General features: G+C 44.4%; 1 protein-coding gene and 3 non-coding genes across 8 annotated transcripts in view; all 4 read right to left on the bottom strand.

Moving 5' to 3' along the window:
- Positions 1 to 18,917, bottom strand: part of Ubap2 (ubiquitin associated protein 2) — a 70,474-nt gene that overhangs the window by 2,250 nt on the left and 49,307 nt on the right. For all 5 annotated transcript variants that reach the window (XM_075967486.1, XM_075967488.1, XM_075967491.1 and 2 more), the window contains 12 exons: positions 14,906 to 15,095; positions 12,521 to 12,731; positions 10,846 to 11,117; positions 10,081 to 10,253; positions 9,150 to 9,363; positions 6,909 to 6,948; positions 4,560 to 4,737; positions 3,737 to 3,806; positions 2,426 to 2,576; positions 2,232 to 2,323; positions 1,762 to 1,809; positions 24 to 102 (listed from right to left, as the gene is read on the bottom strand). In XM_075967486.1, coding sequence (XP_075823601.1) covers positions 24 to 102; positions 1,762 to 1,809; positions 2,232 to 2,323; positions 2,426 to 2,576; positions 3,737 to 3,806; positions 4,560 to 4,737; positions 6,909 to 6,948; positions 9,150 to 9,363; positions 10,081 to 10,253; positions 10,846 to 11,117; positions 12,521 to 12,731; positions 14,906 to 15,095 — 1,718 coding nt within the window. The remainder of the gene's footprint in view (positions 1 to 23; positions 103 to 1,761; positions 1,810 to 2,231; positions 2,324 to 2,425; positions 2,577 to 3,736; positions 3,807 to 4,559; positions 4,738 to 6,908; positions 6,949 to 9,149; positions 9,364 to 10,080; positions 10,254 to 10,845; positions 11,118 to 12,520; positions 12,732 to 14,905; positions 15,096 to 18,917) is intronic.
- LOC142847463 (small nucleolar RNA SNORD121A) lies at positions 5,253 to 5,331 on the bottom strand. Its single transcript, XR_012910215.1, has one exon. It is a non-coding gene; the product is annotated as a small nucleolar RNA SNORD121A (small nucleolar RNA).
- On the bottom strand, positions 14,703 to 14,783 carry LOC142847462 (small nucleolar RNA SNORD121A). Its single transcript, XR_012910214.1, has one exon. It is a non-coding gene; the product is annotated as a small nucleolar RNA SNORD121A (small nucleolar RNA).
- On the bottom strand, positions 16,653 to 16,733 carry LOC142847461 (small nucleolar RNA SNORD121A). Its single transcript, XR_012910213.1, has one exon. It is a non-coding gene; the product is annotated as a small nucleolar RNA SNORD121A (small nucleolar RNA).

Here is an 18,917-nt window from a genome sequence, read left to right as displayed (position 1 = left end):
TCTTGCCCACGGAGCCAACTAACCTGAGTATGGATTATTAGCTAAACTTCCATCTCGGCTGGCAAGGGGTGTGGGAGCTGCAAAAGGAATTCCATAGTAATCCTAGAAAAAAACCAAGGAGACTCACTGAGCAGATGGCCTCGCCCCACCCTCAGAGCAGATCCGGCTGACAGAACACAGGCACTCTGGTGATGCCTCTCCGAGTGCCTATGACAGGAACCTTGGTGCAAACAGCTCCAAGTCCCTGCTTCAACACCTGTTTTCTCACCACGTGGAGATTTGGTAAACGCTACAGAGCAAACCAACTTTACTGGCCTTAGCTAAGTGAGTGACTCTAAATGAAGAGCCACCGACAAGGCAGAAGAGGCAAAGCCTGGGAGGCTTACAGGGGACGGAGCAGTGCTAGGTGGGTACAGGACCCTGTGTCTGGGCCCTGCCTATCCCAGTCTCTCCCAATTCATTTGCACCAGCAACAACGACACTGCAGAGCAAGCTTGAGAGCGGCAGCTGCAAAGGCTAAGAAGGTTGTGCTCTTGGGTAAAGAAGTCCTGCCGTGGCCCTTACCAGCCAGGGTTCTGGGCTGTGTATTCCTCCCTCAGCTGGGAATGGCACTCAAATCCTCTGGGCTCTAGCCTAGTAAACTCCAGGGAAATCATAGGCTTCTCAGATAGAATCCCAAAGAGGCCCAGGAAACAGCAAACAGCTTGCAGAAGCCCAAATGAAGACTGGTGGGGAGGGTGCCCAGAATAGAAATCCAAAGGAAGGTGAAAATATGATCCAAGGGAAAACTTAAAGCTGTTTGCCCTATGGGTGCACTGGAGATGTCCTCTAAGATACAACCTTTTAAAAGAAAAAGGAAGGGCTGGAGAGACGGCTCCAAGGTTAAGAGAATTGGCTGCTCTTCCAGAAACCCACTTAGCTGTTCACAACTGTAACCAGTTCCAGGGATCTGAAGCCCTCTTTTACCCCGTGGGCACCAGGTACACATCTGGTACACTACACAACATGGGAAGTTGGGGGTAGCGGAGAAGGAGCAGGCAGCCCCACGCTTGGGTAGAAGTCTCTTCCTCTGAGGAACACGGAAGACCACATTCTATGCCCGCCACTGACTGCCTTGGCTTACCACTGTGCCTTCCCACAAGGCCCATTATTTTATCTCTAGACTCAGAGTCAGAACAGACAGCCCTGGTTGGAAGTGCACCAGCACCAGGGCCAGCAGGATAAAGCCAGGTGACACCGATAAAGTGAGCCAATCCTGCCCCCATTCCACACAGGGAGAAAAGCAATGCTGCCCCCATGAGTGCGGCCATTGGCCGCTCTCTGAGGAAGACAACACTAAAACCCAAGGGCAACTCTCAGATCACGAATTACATATTTGCTTGCTTGTTCTGAGATAGGATCTCAACACACAGCCTATTTTGGTCTTGAACTCAAACTTATTCAGTCTCTCTGGGATTACAGGAACAAACTTCCACGTTCAGATGTTCCTTGTTTTCTTAAAGGAAACGAAAAAGAAATAAGAGTAGGAAAACGGGACTACATTTGGTACAGGGCACGGCTTACATGTGTTCTTGGTCTAAAGTCTCTCAGATTCCCCAGGATGACCACTGCTCAAAAGAAATGGTCAAACCAAACGTAGGACCACAAACAGTTTCTCAAAGGTGGTATGGAGGAATCCCATAGCTGAGGAGTAAAGCAAGGAAAGGAGGAGAGCCCTGAGACTCTGAGCTATCCAGGTCCACTACGTCATTTCGTACTCACCATTGGCAGCCGGGACTGCAGCATTTGGAGCTCATCATATCCGTAGATCTGCAGGAGAATTAGCAGATCAGGGACCACACCAAAGCCACCTCAGGTACCAAAACAGATACACTCAAGAATGGGACCGGGAGCCGGGTGGTGGTGGCGCACGCCTTTAATCCCAGCAATTGGGAGGCAGAGGCAGGCGGATCTCTGTGAGTTCGAGACCAGCCTGGTCTACAGAGCTAGTTCCAGGACAGGCTCCAAAACCACAGAGAAACCCTGTCTCGAAAAACCAAAAAAAAAAAGAATGGGACCGGGGTCAGGTGCTATAGGAAAAGATCTCGTCTACATAAAGTCTAGGAGGAAGACACATCAGGTATTGGGTGGACAGAGACAGGGAGGGGAGCTGAGCTGCCTCAGGTAGCCCATTTATCGTGTCCTGCAAGGAACCAGCCTCTAAGCCAACCAGAGTTCCACCATGTGCTCACCGGGTAAGCAGGGAGCAGTCCTCCAGGGCCCACGAGGTACTGATTGTGTAGCAGAGGAGGCACCCCTTGAGGCAGGTTTGGGGGTGCTTTGCCTAAAAAGAGGAAAAATCAAACAACAGATTTCCTACCCCCTTCAACATGAGGCCTGGAAGTTCACTGGTGGAGGTGGGGGGAGGGGTACGTAAGGGACATACCTGAGGTCACCAAGGCTGTGGCCCTGGTACTGTTGCTGGGCATGCTCACAGTGGTCCCAGGCAGGACAACTCCCGTGGATGGGGCACTTGGGGCAGAGGTTGCAGCTGTGGAGAAGGTGGCTGAGGATGGGGTGCTCTCCACACTGGCATGCTGTCGAGACAAAAGTCAAGATGTGTGTGGATTTGATAGCAAGAAGGAGGAGTTGGGACAGGCAGGAGTCCAAACAGATCTATGACACAACAGGCAGTGGGCAATGACAGTACTTGGTGACTATAAATTGAGGGAGAATCATTCTGTCTCAGGGTCAATGTAGCCAGATTCATTCAGCAGGACTGAACACAAAGACTACTAAACTGGTCTGGAGGCTGGTCCAGCGTGGTCCACGAAGTGAGTTCCAGACCAGTCTGAGACTGTTAACCCCGGTGGCTAAGAGCACATGCAGCTCTTCTAGAAGATGGGAGTCTCTGCTCCTACCCCAGTGTTACAAAACAGCAAACGGGGGTTACGTATAGTCTCATGGAAAGGGCAGCACTCCAAGGATGGGGAGCACCCAAAAGACAATCAATCCACAATGATTTTGGAGACAGAGAAGAGATGTCACTTTATTTTAAGGTGCTGGAGAGACGGCTCAAGGTCAGTCAGCATGTACAGTTCTGTTCCAAGCACCCATATCCTATCAGAAGGCTCACAGCCTACTGTCACACCAACTTTAGGGGGGTTCAATACCCTTTCCCAGCTCCATGTTTACCCACCCGCAGCCACACACAGACAACACCAACAGATGCACACATAAATAAAAAGAAGGGAGCTATAGAGATCGTTCAGCGGTTAAAAGCACTGGCTACTCTTGCAGAGGACCTAGATTTGGTCCCTAGCACACACCTGGTGCCTCACAATCATCTCTAATCTCTGTGGTAGCAGGCACACAAAAGGTGCACATACATAAATGTCAGAAACACTCACAGGTATTCCTTCGCAGAAACCTCCACTCTGAAATGCTCCTGGCCTGGATTTCGTGACCTTCTAAAACATCTTTCCTCAAACTGTCTGTCTCTAAGCAAGCAAAGATGGTATGAAGGCCGGTCAAACCGGACATCTAATCACTAGCACTAGCAAAGTCCCAAATGGCACCAACAATGCAGTGCAATTTAGTTTACATCCTTTAGGCAGACAGTGAGAGATTGCAGACAGGAATAAGAAACTGAGGTGGTGAACCATGAGACTCTGGGTTATCTCAGACCAAAAGGAACCAATTTCCCCACTACACACGGGAGGTCTTGGTATACTGTGCAGGAGGGGTACACACTTACAGTGTGTGGTGTGCTTGTGGGACGTGCTGCGTGTGCAGAAGACAAGCTGTTCTGGTGGCTGGAGAGGGAACTAGAAAATAAAATAAAGCACAGGTCCAAACAACACAAGTTTTTTTTCACAGAAGCAAGACCTACCTGGTTTAGCTATAATCAAGGGCAATCCTATCCTTGAGATTGCCTGGCTGGGAATCAGACTTCATGCCCTTAGACTTCTGTGGCAAGTACTCCTACTGGTCAAAAGTGACTTACACGGCTTCAATAAATTATAACCTATTTTGGCTATAAAAAGAGTAAATAAAACCAGGATTGTTTACCTGGAGAGTTCATAAGACTGAGTCAAGAGAGGTTCTATGTGTTGCCCACACCTAAAAGTCCAGCTTAAATTCCAGTCAGATACAGAGTTGAAACAACTCACGTTTGCTCTCAACTAAATGGATCAAATAACTCTACCCAGAAGATATGGTAACAAGCTAATTTCTTTTCCTGTATCCTATTCCAATAATTTATCTCTGGAATCAGGACAAATTTAAATCAGATACATGTCATTCTTATTCCGTATTAAAGTGGCATGGGTCAAGAACTCGGGACAAGCAAGTCATTAAGTATCTGCATGTGGTTCTACCGCTTCTCAGGAGACCTCGGACAGAGACATCAGAAGCAGTTAGGGTTTTCATATCAGGTGATGCTTGGCCACGACAGGTCAAAGTCTAAGCCAGTATTTTACAACACTCCACCAGAGGTGACAAATAAGCTTTGTTAATGGCATCAGCTTGATAGGAACCCCACAAGTCTCCATCCCCTTTCTTTTCTGTCACCCACGTACCTGGTAAGTTGAGAAAGAGGGCTGCTGGACAGGTCCCCAGACTGGGACAAGGCGGGCAAAGTGGCAGTGTGTTGGGATGAGGGCAGAAGTACAGTGCAGGAGGTGGTGCTGGGTAAGGAGCCCACAGACGGGAGGGCTGCAGGGTCTGTCGTTTTTGGCTCTAAAATGGATGAAGTACCTGCAAGAAACGTATCTTTAGCCGCAGAAGCAACCCTTAGTACTGGAGACACAGTTGATATCTGGTCACGTTCAGATATGATATACAACATGCTACATTTCTTAGCATATCACCTAGGCATGTCACCAGACAGCTCTACTGCTTCACACAGGTGTGACAGGTGTGGACAGAGAACAGAAAAGGACACCCAATCCTAAGCTGTCTTGATGGGGACATATTTCTCCCATTTTTAGAAACCTGACATGCACCCAGAGAAGAAAAGATGGACCAACACGGATGTGTGTGTGCAGTGGACAAACTTCCCATAGAAAGCATGGCCCAAGGGAGAAAAGCAAGAACTCCCCAGAGCACCTCCACCCACATGAAACCAGTGAAGGTACAGGCTGCAAGGGGAAATGTGCAGGAAGAACTCACACCAACGTCTACTTGCAAATCCACAGTGGGAACTTCCTCTGTGTGTCTCACAGACACAAGGGTTTATGTTTCAGGGATGAGATGGACAGAACTGATGACCTTTAGAAAAGACTCCGCTTGATTGTCATCCACACATATAAGTCAGATATGTGCTTGGAAACACATCATCGTCTTTTCTCTCTTGCAGAACGCCCTGGGAAGAAGCACTCCACTCTAACAAGAAGGGAGAGTTCATAGCAGGCAGGTGGAAGGTTGGCCTGCAGCTTGGGCAACCTGGCTTCTTTCTGAGATAGCCAACTATGAACTTCTAAGCACCCAAGGATGACTTTGAACTCCCGATCCTTCTGCCACCTCTTGCATGCTGGATTTAAACTGTATACCAACCACCACACCCATGTAGTTTTGATTCTCATGCCTTCCTAGGGCTACCATTACAGGCTCCTGCCAGCACACCTGGTAGGATGTGTCCTGGAGATTAAACTCAGAGCTACATGTAGACTAAGTAGGCACTCGTCTGACCAATAGACAGACAGTGAGTGTGGTGACATAAATTAGAAGTATGTAAGAAAACTGAGTAGGGCCATCACAGCTATTGATGTTGCTAAGTTACAATGATTCATTTAGGTAAAAATTCTATTAGTGAAGGACTGTACAGGATACATAGTATAATATTTTAATTCATATTTGTGAGAGGGACGTAATTAATGTCAATGAATACTGAAACTGTTAGGATTTAATCATTAGGTTAAGGAGTATGAGAGTGGGTTGGACAGCCACAGTTCAACCCTGTCCTGGTAAAGGAGTAGGCTTTCATTTCCACAGTTTGGTCTAATTGAAGCCATTTAGTCTCTGAATAGATCTGATAAAAATGCAGGAAAAATTGTAAGGTTAATGCTGATTAACTCATAAATTTAGAATAGAATCGATAACGGGGTGTGGTTTTGTTGTTTGTTTTGCAGTAGTAGTGCACACCTTTAATTCCAGCACTCAGGTGGCAGAGACAGGTGGATCTACAGGAGGTTTAAGGACAGCCTGGAACAAAGAGAAAGCCTGTCTTGAAAATCCAAAAAGGATTAACAGTTTGGAGTGAAATACCTTGCGTTTTGGGCGATTGAGAGGAATGTGCCAATTCTAGTTTAATGACTGGGAAAATAAAAGGTCAGGGTTGAGGAGTGAGTTTGAGGTGACTCCTGGATCTCTTAGCATCTGTTTCAGAAGATTAAGACAGCCATGAAGCATCTAACCCCAGACTAAGAGGCCAAAGATCACCTCTACAACCAAGGATGACTTTGTAGAAGGCTCGGAGAAATGTTTTCTTGAAAAAGGGGCAGGAAGAGAGAGCAGGAACAGGCTGAGAATGGAGCATCTTACAGGCTCACTGGGATTCCTAGACCCTTTACATTCATTAACTGTGAAGCCTGAGGTCATTCTGGCAGACACAGTGAATAAAACACCCTCTCCATAAAAGTAGTTTTGGGATGTGGTGTGGTAGTATACATCTTTAATACTGCACACAGGGGTCAGAGGTAAGCAGAGCTCTTACAAGCTCAAGGGCAGAATGTAGGAATCGCAAACTCCAGGTTAGCCAGAGCTACGAGTGAGACCATCTCAAAAACAAACCAACAGTGGTTTCTAGAAAAAAGGTTAAGTACTGATTTTAGTGAATTAACCATTGATCAATTGGTGTTTTCCAAATTATGTTACCCAAAATTTCACTGTTTGGTTTCCACAAGTGATAATGAGAACATAACACTTACTGTCCACTGTGTGCTGACTTCGGCTACCACCATGTCCGTTCTACAAAGAACAGAAAGAGTTAACACATGCCCATGTCCAGACAACCACCCGTGACTCGATGAGACCACGACAACCATACGTACAGGTTAACAAAAGAGCAGTTGTTTTTTCAAAGATTTTACTTTATCTTTATTTATGTGTATGTGTGTATGTCACTCGGGTAACATAAGCAGCTGGAAGACGGTCTCAGAGTACAGGTGGGTATGACACACCTGAATGGGTGCAAGAGTAGGAGGGCCCAACACTACGCAGCATCTCCAGCCCATCTCTCACTTTTTTTTTTAATATAAATGGAAAATAAAATAAAAAAAGGAGATACAATATCAAAAGAAGTGGGCATTTTAAAAACCAGATTCAAACTTTTGGAAAGAAACGAGGCACGGGAGGCTAAAGCACCACTGAAACAACTGCAGCTGTTGACCTGGACCAGAAGCCGGACCCCATCATGACTAATTCCTGACGCTTTCCATCTCATGAAAATTCTGTAATGCAAAAAAGTCTCTAAAATTTTATTTAAAAAAAAAAAACCCAAACCCCCTTTTTAAAAGAAGTAATAATAAAAAGCATCACACCTTGAGAAATATTTCTTCTCTTTCTTTTTCTTTTTTCTTGTCTTTTGAGACAGGGTTTTTCTGTATAGCTTTAGAGCCTGTCCTGGAACCAGCTCTGTAGATGAGGCACCTCAAACTCACCGAGGCCTGCCTGCCTCTGCCTCCCAAATGCGGGGATTAGACATGTGTACCACCACCCGGCAAGAAATATTTCTAAGAATAAATGAGATGTGACCTAAGCCACAGCTTTTCTGAAGATGGTTAGTACAGAGTGGGTTATGGTTATATTATCCACAAATTGTAGAACCTAAGTCAACTTGTTTAAACACACCTAAGTAAGGCACTGCGACAGAACTGACACCTGCCTCCACAGGCTGCAGAGGAAGCCACAGGACGTGCACTCTGCAGCAAAGGCCACGAGGTTCAGATACCATCTCCAGAAAGGAGCAACTACAGGAAAAAGAAGCTGATGTGCTCTTTCTGCTGAAAAATGTCCAACTAGGGCTAGAGAGAGAGAACACTGCAGAAAGGGGGCTGGGCTGGCTGATCTTCCAGAGGGTCTGTATTGGAAGCCCAGCCGCACTCACATGGTGGCTCACAGTCTAGGAAATGCACCACACCCAGCTCAACACACTAGGCTTCATACCACTTCACTAGAAATTCTTGTCTACAGCTGCTTCCCAACCTCACCCCTCGTTCTTCTCTGTCTACCAGCCACTGCCACGGTTTAGACTTTATCTGCCCTGTTGCTCTTCTCTCGAACTCTTAACAAAATAGTCCTTGAGATTATCTGAATGGATATGTCTGGTATTCGTGGATCAAGCTATTCTTAAGAAGCAATAGATCAGGAAACAAAAATGCCAGTGATGGAGGCTAGATACACTATCCTGTAGTTCTTGGCCAGGAACAATACAAGCAATTTTCTTAACTGTTGATGGATCTCATTAGTGCTGGATTCTAAAAACCCTACTGCATGGCTCCACATGTTATCATCAACATGATCAACATGTCTTACTTGGCAGTGAACCTTGTATGCAATAATTCATACCAACCAGGCAAGAATAACTCAACTGGTTAATAATGGTATGTCTGTTATGGGGAGTAATAGATGCTTTTCTGGTTGGATTTGATGACTGTTCCACAGTAAACAGTTCACATCTGGTACTGCAGGCCTTGCCAAAAGCCAGTCTGGAAAGCACTATTATTATTTTGATACAAGGAAAGTTCTTTTACCTAAACAACTACAACAGGCAAGCAAGATGGCTCTGTGAGCTAAGGCACTAGCTGCCAAGCTTGATGCCCTTAGTTGGGTTAGCTCTTCGGGACACAAGATAAAGAGAGAACAACTCCCGCAAGTTGTTCTCTTGACTTTCACCTCTCTGTCTCCCACCCCCACAAACAATTTTTTTCCTCCCATTTTTTGAGACACAGTGTCTCTGTTCAGTGCTGGCTATCCTACTCACTCTGTAGACCAGGCCGACCTTGAATTCAAAGATACATCTGCCTCTGCCTCCTGAATGCAGAGATAAAAGGCATGTGCCACCACTGCCTGGCTAATAAATAAATAATTTTTAGAGCATGATTTGCTAAACTGCACACTAACTTGCATGGAGGATATCCTAAGAAAAGAAACCCAGATGAATCACTTACAGCCACAGAGCCTGGAGCTGGGTCTGGTGGGCTCGCAGAGCTTTGGTATGCAATCCGTGTATGCACAGAATTTTGGTCGTAAGAGGAAGACGTAGTTACTGGGCTAGCGGAGCTCAGGGACGAGCTGCTCAGACTGGAGGAGGTAATGACTGAAGTTGTGTAGGTGGAGTTTTGTACAGCACTGGTCATTGGTAAAGAGGCATTCAAAGGGTCACTGAAAAGAGTACACGGTGTTAGACACACTGGCTCCATATCACACTGTATCTGTAGTGGCATTCACTACAGAACTGCACTAGTCTTTAATTTATCAGGCTTTCCTTATAGATATGGAAAACCCAACTAAGAAAAATATCAAATCTATTTGCAAAATATTTCACTTAAGCAAAATGACGTGTTGGAGAGCTAGAAAAGTCAGGTCCCTGCTGGACTGCAGGGAGTGCTAAGTGCTGCCACCGCCATGCAAGCCCAAGGGCTCCAGGTGCATTCAATGACCCAGCATTCTGCTACTAAGACACTGGTAACACAGCAGTTACACCACAAGCAAAAGGAGAAAAGAACCTAAATGTCTACCAAACATGAATGTACCACACCTGCTCAGTAAAACGCTAGGCAATACAAGTTCACGCACATGCAGTATGGACGACCTTTGAAAACTGTTAAGTAAAAGCTAGGAGACACGAAAGCCACATTTTACACGATTCTAGTTACAGGACACCTCTAGATCAGACGAGTTCTGACATGGCTTTGTCAAAGAGAGGGAAGGAGTGGGAGAAATGAGTACCCGCTAAAGCAGAGTCTGAGAAGCTAAACACGCTGAGCACTGCACAACAGCATTACTAAGTTGTCTTCACCAATTTCTTAAGACTCTGTTTTGTTCGACTTTGCAAAGAAAGGACTATGTTCAGTTATGACTAAAATGGGAGGTCTGTACCTTAAAGACGTTGGGTACAAGCTGATAGGACTCTGACAACTATTTTCACTGCCTGAAGCTGCTGGTCCAAACTCAGAGAGAGATGGTTCTGACCCAAATTCCAGGGCCCCAAATTGTACATTCAATCCCGTGACATCCGTAGAACCAGGCATTTCCACTGCGGAAGCAGGAACCTACAAAAGCAAAGCTCTGTCAGGATGGGAGGATGGGAGCTCCAAGACTCAAGGCTTACAACAGATTAAAGAAAATGGCTTCAGTGAGATGCACTGACAAAAATGGTGAGAGGAAGGAAGGAAGGAAGGAAGGGAGGGAGGGAGGGAGGGAGGGAGGGAGGGAGAGAGAGAGAGAGAGAGAGAGAGAGCGAAACAGAATCTTTTAAACAGTGAGGGAAACCAAGCAAACAACTTGTTGGGTTGCAGGGGATGGTTTCAGAGTTGTTGGGAGTCATGGTAGTTGGTACCTGAGGACACGCAGCTATTTTCAGAGACATAGGCAGTGGTGAAAACATTATCTGGTCAGGTACCCACACCTCCCAACCATGAGATACCATAAACAAAAAGTGCTTTCAAGTACACCCTCGGGTCTTTACATGAACTAAGAGGCTCTGTTTTCCAGAATGAATAATTAGCCCAGTGCCTGAAAAATGGCCAAATCCTCCCAAGCAATGATGAGTTATGCTTGAAGACACTGTATCCCAATGTCTAATACTCAGTTTTCCAATACCTAAGCTATTGTGAAATAGATCCTTTGGGATGGAATGCCTACCTTAGCTGGAGGTATCCGACGCTTAGGGAGTTTGATGTGTTTGGGCTGTGGTTGGTGGGCAGATACAATGTTTTCAACAGCCATGTTGGGAAGCTGCAAGAGTCTGTTGACAGTAGTAGAAGGACCATCTCCAGGTGTTGACTCTCGGTGTTTAGCCTGGGAAGGAAAGGACTCCAAACCAGGAGGAGGAACACTGACTGCCGGAGTCTGGTGTTGCTGTCGCTGGCTCAACTGGCTAAGAACTGGGGATGGCTCAGGCTGAGATTTGAAATCTAAGAGACGCGGAAAGAGAAATTAAGCAGCAATGGGTAATTTTGCAACATGTCTCGGACGCTATGCCACTACAGCTACCAGGTGATCCGAGTCGTCCAGCTGAAAAGTGGAGGGTAGGGCACAGGGCGAAGGACAAGCAGACTGCTGGTGACCGGACAGGGTTTGTTCTCATTCCTCATGCAGAAGACACAAAGCAGAGATGCCTGTGCGTTAGCTAACGGATTTACATGCTTGGTATTTCATCAGTTTTGTTATATTCTGTGTGTAGCCAGAGGTCACCACGAAATGTTTTCCAGAGTGGCTCTGTACTTTATTTTGAACTCACCAGAAGCTAGACAGAGAGCTCCAGGGATTAACCTGTTTGCTTCCTCAATGCTAGGATTACAAATGTGCGCCACTACACCCAGCTTTGATGTGGGTGTCAACAAGTCAAACACAGACGTTCTCCTTAACACGGGGGGTACTTTGCAAACTGAGCCATCTCCCTAGCCAATTTGGTACATACCTTTAAGAAACTATTTTGATTACTATATATTATGTGTGATATCACAAAACTGTAAAGTACATGTGTGAAAACAACCTTTTCCACTTGCTGTTCTCACTCTTGCTCTAGAGAACGAGCTTTGTACCTGGGTTCTTGACTATCAAAATCAAACAAGCGTAATTATGTATCTTCATTTCATTTTCAGAGGCTGCTCCATTTTAATATGCAGAGAGCATCCTCCTTCATCTTTAGGGCACTGAACTCAGCATATAGTCACTTTTCTCATACTGCTATTATATGGATGAGCTATATCTTTATCATGTGTGTGTCCACGAGGGCTAGAAAAGGGCACTGGATTACCTAAAACTGGGGCAAAGATGGGTGTGAGCAAGGCCACGTGGATGGTGGGATTCCAACCTAGGTCCTCTGAAAGATCAACCAGGACCCGCTAATTCACCTCTCTAGTTCCAACTGCTTGGTTTTCTCTGTTGTTATTTTGTTGTATTTTTGACAGGCTCTCATTATTTAGTCCTGGAACTTAGACCAGCTGGACTCAAACTGATAGAGACCAGTTTGCCTCCCAAGTTGGCGATCAAACTGGCCCAAAGTGGCTTTTGTGACAGGTTCCTACTCTATACTAGACTGTGCTAGCTTGGTCTCAAGTTTTTGGTGATCCTCCTCCCTCCACCTCATAAATGATGGAATTCCAGGCATAAAGCACCAAAGAACATTTGTGTTCTCTTCTAGCTAAGAATCTATTCCTGTAAATTGTACAATAAATAAATGTAGGCACTGTACATTGAGACAACTAACTTAATTTTCCAAGCAATATGTATTCTAAGAGACTGAACAAGTCCCTCCATACTGTTCATACACAACACGCTCTGCTGATTAACTCAGTATAGAACATGCACTTACCAAAATGATTAAGGACCGACTGTGATGCTGAGGGCTTGAGGTCCCATGAAGCAGTGGAGGCGGGGGGACTTGTGCTGTTCTGCTGTGCACCGGAAGTGGTAGTGAATGGGCTCATACTTGGTGCTTTCAGCTTCTCCAGAATCTGGGAGTTGGTGATGTTCACCATTTTTGATGGGGCTAGCTCTCCAAACCCCGAGCCCAGGACAGACGACTGCAAAGACATGGAAAGAGGGCAAGCCCTGAGCAAACACAGTGGTCTGCAGAAATAAGAACATCGCACCTTGGATCATCTGAACAAGCAAACCTTGCTTTAGAAAACAGTACATGAAAATGTGACCATAGTTTAACTATAGCTAAATAAAGGAGCATTCCTCCTGATGTGAGAGTAAGAAAACAAAACATTTACTATAATTGTGAAATAAATTTAAAATTATTTTATTTATTAGTACTGATTTATTATTTTTAATTCATGGGGCTGGGAATCAAACTTGGGTCTTCTTCAAGAGCAGTAACTGCTTTTATCTGCTGGGCCTTTTCTCCAACCCCAAAATAAACTTTTAAGAAACAACTAAATGTCAAAAATATGCCTGATAGATAAAAACACTTTTATAACCTTCAGAGAGTAAATTCTCTCTGCTGACAGTAACAGAGGTCAGTTCTGAGTGTTCCCTGCAGTGTGAAGAAGTGAATGCCAAAAGCTCACATCCTAATACCAGACACTGAAATATGCAGAAAGCTGAGTAAATGCCCTAACAATACTGCGCTCACGTGGGTCACGACTAAGAACACCAATCATTCTCCAGAAGAAAAACAAAACAAAAAAATGCCCCACTCCTTTAGAGAGAGTGTGTGTCTTACAGAAGCAGAGTAAACAGTAATTTTTATTAGCAATATTCTTGGGGGGCGGAGGACATGACAGGATTTCTCTGTGTAGCCCTGGCTACTACTGTGGAACTCACTCTGTAGATCTGAACTCCAACTCATGAGATCTGCCTGGCTTGGCCTCCAAAGTGCTGGAGTTAAAGGAGTACACCATCATGACTGGCTATTATCAATATTCTAAGGTTAGAATAGCACAGTTAGAAAGTCAGGGCTCTCCACTGTGAGGCTCACAATCACAGCTCCTGCCTCTTAGTGCATTTGTGCAAATGTTATTTTGTCATCAAGGTTACACTCAAGCCCCTCTGGCTCAAGTTTTCCCAAGCTCTACTGTTTTCACGGACACAGAATCCACCATCCACCCACTAGCTACTAGTACCAAATAATCTTTTTCTCTGCAGCCACTGCTTTGGTCTCTGTGACATTCAGTACGGTCTCTATTCCATCTACTTCACTAAACCAATAAGACACAAAAAGGCATATATGAACATGCACAGGTATATAATACATGCACACAGAGTCGGTATCGTAACACCACAGATTCTGACTCATTCTGTCTTATGGTAATCTATTTTACTATTGTTATTAAACTGTTATTTACTTAATTTTGGCAATTTGGTTATAAATAGGAGCAATGTTTAGAGCCATGGCTCTAATATAATGCTAAATAGCTCTCACTACAGTGTCTTGAGGTATTGATCATAGCATAAAACAAACTTGATGGTAAAGCTCCATCTGTGACCTCAGTGACCAAATAGACTCTAGCAGTCAAAATGCCCTTCCTATCAACAGCAAAGGGAAAGGCAGGAAAGCACACGATGACTCCTCTGCATTCCAACAGACTTCAGCTGTCCTTTTGTAGCGACATTCCTACGCAGGCTGCACTACCAATCCCAGAATTCTTTCTGATGGGAAGTCATAGTCACTGTGTCTCTAATGGTGGTTAGAAAATGTATTTTCTGTCATATTACCTGGAAATTTAAGAAAGGGGAGTGTATTTTAGGGAGTAGAAGAAAATTGCACAGTAGGAACACCTAGACAGAACTAAGACATCTGCATTTTAAGCATATCAAAAACACAGAAACAGCCTTTGAAACAAAATTTAGGGGAAAATAGATCACTTGGGCTGCCAAATGGCCACACAATGAGAGTGAAAACCTCCCCCTCCAAGTGTCTCTCTTCAAGTGTGTCACTTGTGCACATGGGCATACCTGCAAGCACCTCCGCAATACATAGAAAGGAGTAAAAGAAAAGTAAAACAAAACATTAATAAGGATGTCTTCATCCCAGTTACCGCTCACTGGCCCAGGAAACTCAGTAGCTGAGCTCCACACAGAATCATCAGATATGTGCTTGGAAATCATCACATCATCGTTTCCTGGAAGAGGACCGACTGCCAGCATTTTACTACTTAGGAAAGAACTGCAAGGTGTGAGCCATAATTCTCGATGACTGTTGCTATCGGGTGCATTCTGAAGACCCCAATTTGAAATAAAAGTGAGTTACCAAGCTGTGAGGAGAATAGGCGTTGGCAGAAGTGGAGCTGCCAGTCCCTGGCGCCGTCTGATTACTGTGTTGAGAATTTGTGAAGACGAGTGCTTGGCCAAAGCCCTGCTGCTGGGATGTTTCAAAGGAGTTGGCTTCTGCGGCTTGAGTGGGAGGGACAGGCTTCTGGAGCAAGGCCACTAGATCAATGCTAAGCAGATGAGAGACAAACGAGCAATCAGCTGTCATGAGCAAATCACACCAGCCAGCAAATTGGAGAGCAAATCAATATAAAGAAAATTTAAGCCAGAGATTAAATAAGCAAAACCACTGGGAACTGGAGTTTCAGAGAAGCTGAGCAGTCACCCAAACAGTTATAAAGCCAGAGAGAGAACGCACCTTACAAATGGGCACTGACAGACTCCGTGAGAACATGAGGAAGCTGTGAGGTCAGATACTATTACCTAAGCTCATGTTCCCCTTTCAACTCTGATTTTCTGTTACTATGTACATCAGGCTAGCCTCTAACTCAAGCAACCCCCCTGCCTCTGCATACTCAGTGCTAGGATTGAAGGCATGCACCACCACTTCCGGTTTCAATTTTCTTGAAACAGAGTGAATCAATATTCTTAAAGCATCAAGACCTTAACCATGGCAGAAGTTTTTAAGTCTTAAATTTATTTTAAGTATCTATATAAAGTCTTTATTCTATCTCATAACATATTTAACCATGTATAATTCTCTAGAATAAAGAAATAACAAACTAACAAAGACTTTCAAGACAGGGTTTCTTTATTTATGTACTCTATGCTTCCTAAACTAGCTCTATTGACCAGGTCGGCATGAGATCCGCCTGCAAAAGCATTGCAACACCACTTCAGCCCAACGAAGTATCTTATAATGCCCCGTTCACCCTGACCGAAAACCCACCACATATTCCAACTTGGAAGAATGGCCTCAAGGATAATAAAGTTTGGGATAGACACTGACTGCCATATGAATGACTTACCCAGTAGAGTGGGACCTGTCAGAGATTTTCCCAGGATGGTGCTCCATGAGTCCTTGCAAAGGTTTGCCCCAGCAGCTCTCTAACTAAACTCACCATACCAGTGAGGTGAGACAGGTTCTGGGTAGTTAAACTATTCAGGCTTTCTTCCTCATACAGACTCAGCTCCCAGCCCAAGTTCTTTTTCTTATACACAACAATTTTCACTCTCCAGACACCAATTTCAATTTTGAGGCTAAAAACCTAAAGTTAGTGTTTACTCTAAAAACCTAAGTTAGTGTTCTAATAAATGATACTCTAATTCCAATGATACAAATCAGTATTACATATTTGATAATAAAACTTGCAACACTACCAGATCAAAGCAAGTTCTATTTCAAATGTTTAGGAAGACTCAAGTGAGAAGTGGTACTGTAGGGGAAACCAAGAGCCGGGCGTGCTGCTGCACACCTTTTATCTCAGCACCCAGGAGGCAGCGGCAGGCAGTTCTGCATAGTACTTTCATGACAGCCACAGCTATGAAGAGACTCAAAAATCAATAAAGAACTTTGTAAAAGTCCAGGGTTTTGACCAGTGAGGGGTTTGGAGGGTAAAGACACCTGCCACCAAAACCTGACAACCTGAGTTCCACCACAGGGACCCACAGGGTTAAAGGAGAAAACCAATTATCATAAACTGTACTCTGACCTCCACTCGTGTGGTAGCATAAATACACATACACACAATAAACAAGGATGCCTTCAACCCAGTTACCGCTCACTGGCCCAGGAAACTCAGTAGCTGAGCTCCACACAGAATCATCAGATATGTGCTTGGAAATCATCACATCATCGTTTCCTGGAAGAGGACCGACTGCCAGCATTTTACTACTTAGGAAAGAACTGTAAGGTGTGAGCCAGAAATTCTTGATGACTGTTGCTATCGGGTGCATTCCTGAAGACCCCATGCTTAATGAAGTTACCAATGCCTTCTTTAATCCTAGCAATTGGGAGGCTGATAGAGGCAAGTCTCTGAGTTCAAGACCAGTCTAGTCTACATAGGTTCCAAGACAGCCAGGGTTTCACGGTGAGACACACACAAAAGCACATCATACTGAAACGAAAGTGGCCAAACTCTAAGGATAACAGTCCCTGGTAGCAGTGAAGTTTGCAGTCCCTGGTCCCATCTCATTAGTTGTGCTGAATTTGTGCAGACAAGGGCTTGTCCAAAACAGCAAGTTTGTTTGCTTGTTTGTTTTTTAAAGCATTTTGGTTGGGTTTCTGTTTCTTTGGTTGGTTTTATGAGACAGGGTTTCTCTGGCTTTGCCTCCTGAGTTCTGGGTGTGTGCCACCACTGCCTGAGTAATGTTCTGTGTTTTTAAAAATAGGACTCAGGTAGTCAAGATTAGGCTCAAATTTGCTTTGTATGTGAGCCTTGCTTTGAATTCCTGATCCTCCTGTCTCTCCCTCCTGAATGCTAAGATTAAAGGCATTCAACATCATGCCATTTCTTCATACTTATTTATTTTACAGCTGAGTGTTTCACTTGTATGTATAATCTGTGTATGGCTGGTGCCAGTAGAGATCAAAAGAGATCCCTTGGAACTGGAGTGAGGGACAGCTATGAGCAGTCATGGTAGTGCTGGAATCTAACTTGGGTTTTACAAAAGAACAAGTACTCTTAACCACTGATTCACCTCTCCAGCTCTCTTAATTATCTTTTTAAGAAATTGAAGTACCATTAGTAAATTAAGTCATTTTTCATTTATTCATAAATGCAATGGAGGTCTATGTACCTTTCTATCCTAACTGTCCTAATGTGTCTTAACTGTCTCATTTAGCTTGGTTTTGAGAAGCTAGACTTGCCTAGTTTTTAAAGATATATACACATATCTAGGCTTTGATCTTTCTAGCGCTTAAATTTTTTTAATTTTAAAATTAACTACTTTTGGAGCATGTGCATGCACATATGTTTGAATGCTTGTATTAAGGTCAGAGAACAGCTGTAGGAGTCAGTCACATAGACCCTTAAGCACATCTTCAAATGTGTTTAGAATTACTGTGAAGAGTATGATTCTCTAAGATTTCTGGTGAAACCTGGAATGATGCCCCACATCTGTAAGCCTATGGGAGTTTGAGGCAGTAGGACTGCTAAGAGATCAGCCTAGACTACATAGCAAAATTATAAAAGGGAAATAAAATTAATTCAGCTATGTACACATTCATTTAAGCAGTCTCACTATATAGCACAAATTATCTTTAAACCCATGACACTTGTGCCTCAGCCTTTGGAATGTTGGGATCATAAAGCAGCACTAACTACCAAGCCAGACTTTCCAATACAGGCTTAAGATTATTATCCTCAGGGCTGCACAATAGTTCAGTCAAGACATTCCTAGCAAACACACTGGAGAGGACAAAACAGGTGGACTAACCTCCTTAACAGTTCCCAAACACTGAGAAACTTATTTCCCCAGCCAATTCCCAAAAAAAGTGAACCAGGGACTAGCAAGATGGTTCAACGGGTAAAGATGAGTGCTGCCAAGCCAGAAAACCCGAGTTTGATCTCTGCAATACACATGATAGACAAAACTAAATAAACACGTTTTCCTCTGACCTCCAAATTCTTCCACAAAAGTACTGTGGCCCCAGCAGTGGTGGCGGTGCATGCCTTTAAATCCCAGCACTCAGGAGGCTGAGGCAGGTGAGTTCAAGGCCAGCCTGGTCTACAAGAACTGGTTCCAGGACAGGCTCCAAAGCACAGAGAAACCCAGTCTCGAAAAACAACATCAACAAAAGTGCTATGGCGCATGGGCACCAATGCACATGCAGGCACACACATCAAAGGATTTTTTTTCCAGGGTGGACAGCCTTCTAAAGGACAACACAAAGTGTCTGTCCTCTAGCCTCCACACACCCGCATCATCACACAAACGAAAAAAATGCCCTTTTTATTCTAGAATTTAGACCACTGCAACTAATGTACCCATTTAAATGACAAGTTTAAATTAGGATTGAGACCAACTAAACAAATGCATGAAGAAAACAA

Source organism: Microtus pennsylvanicus, chromosome 3 (assembly GCF_037038515.1).
Source record: "Microtus pennsylvanicus isolate mMicPen1 chromosome 3, mMicPen1.hap1, whole genome shotgun sequence".
In the NCBI taxonomy this organism is placed as follows: Eukaryota; Metazoa; Chordata; class Mammalia; order Rodentia; family Cricetidae; genus Microtus; species Microtus pennsylvanicus.
The sequence above is the reverse complement of the archived record's forward strand: the minus strand, read 5'-3'. Positions and strand labels throughout refer to the sequence as shown.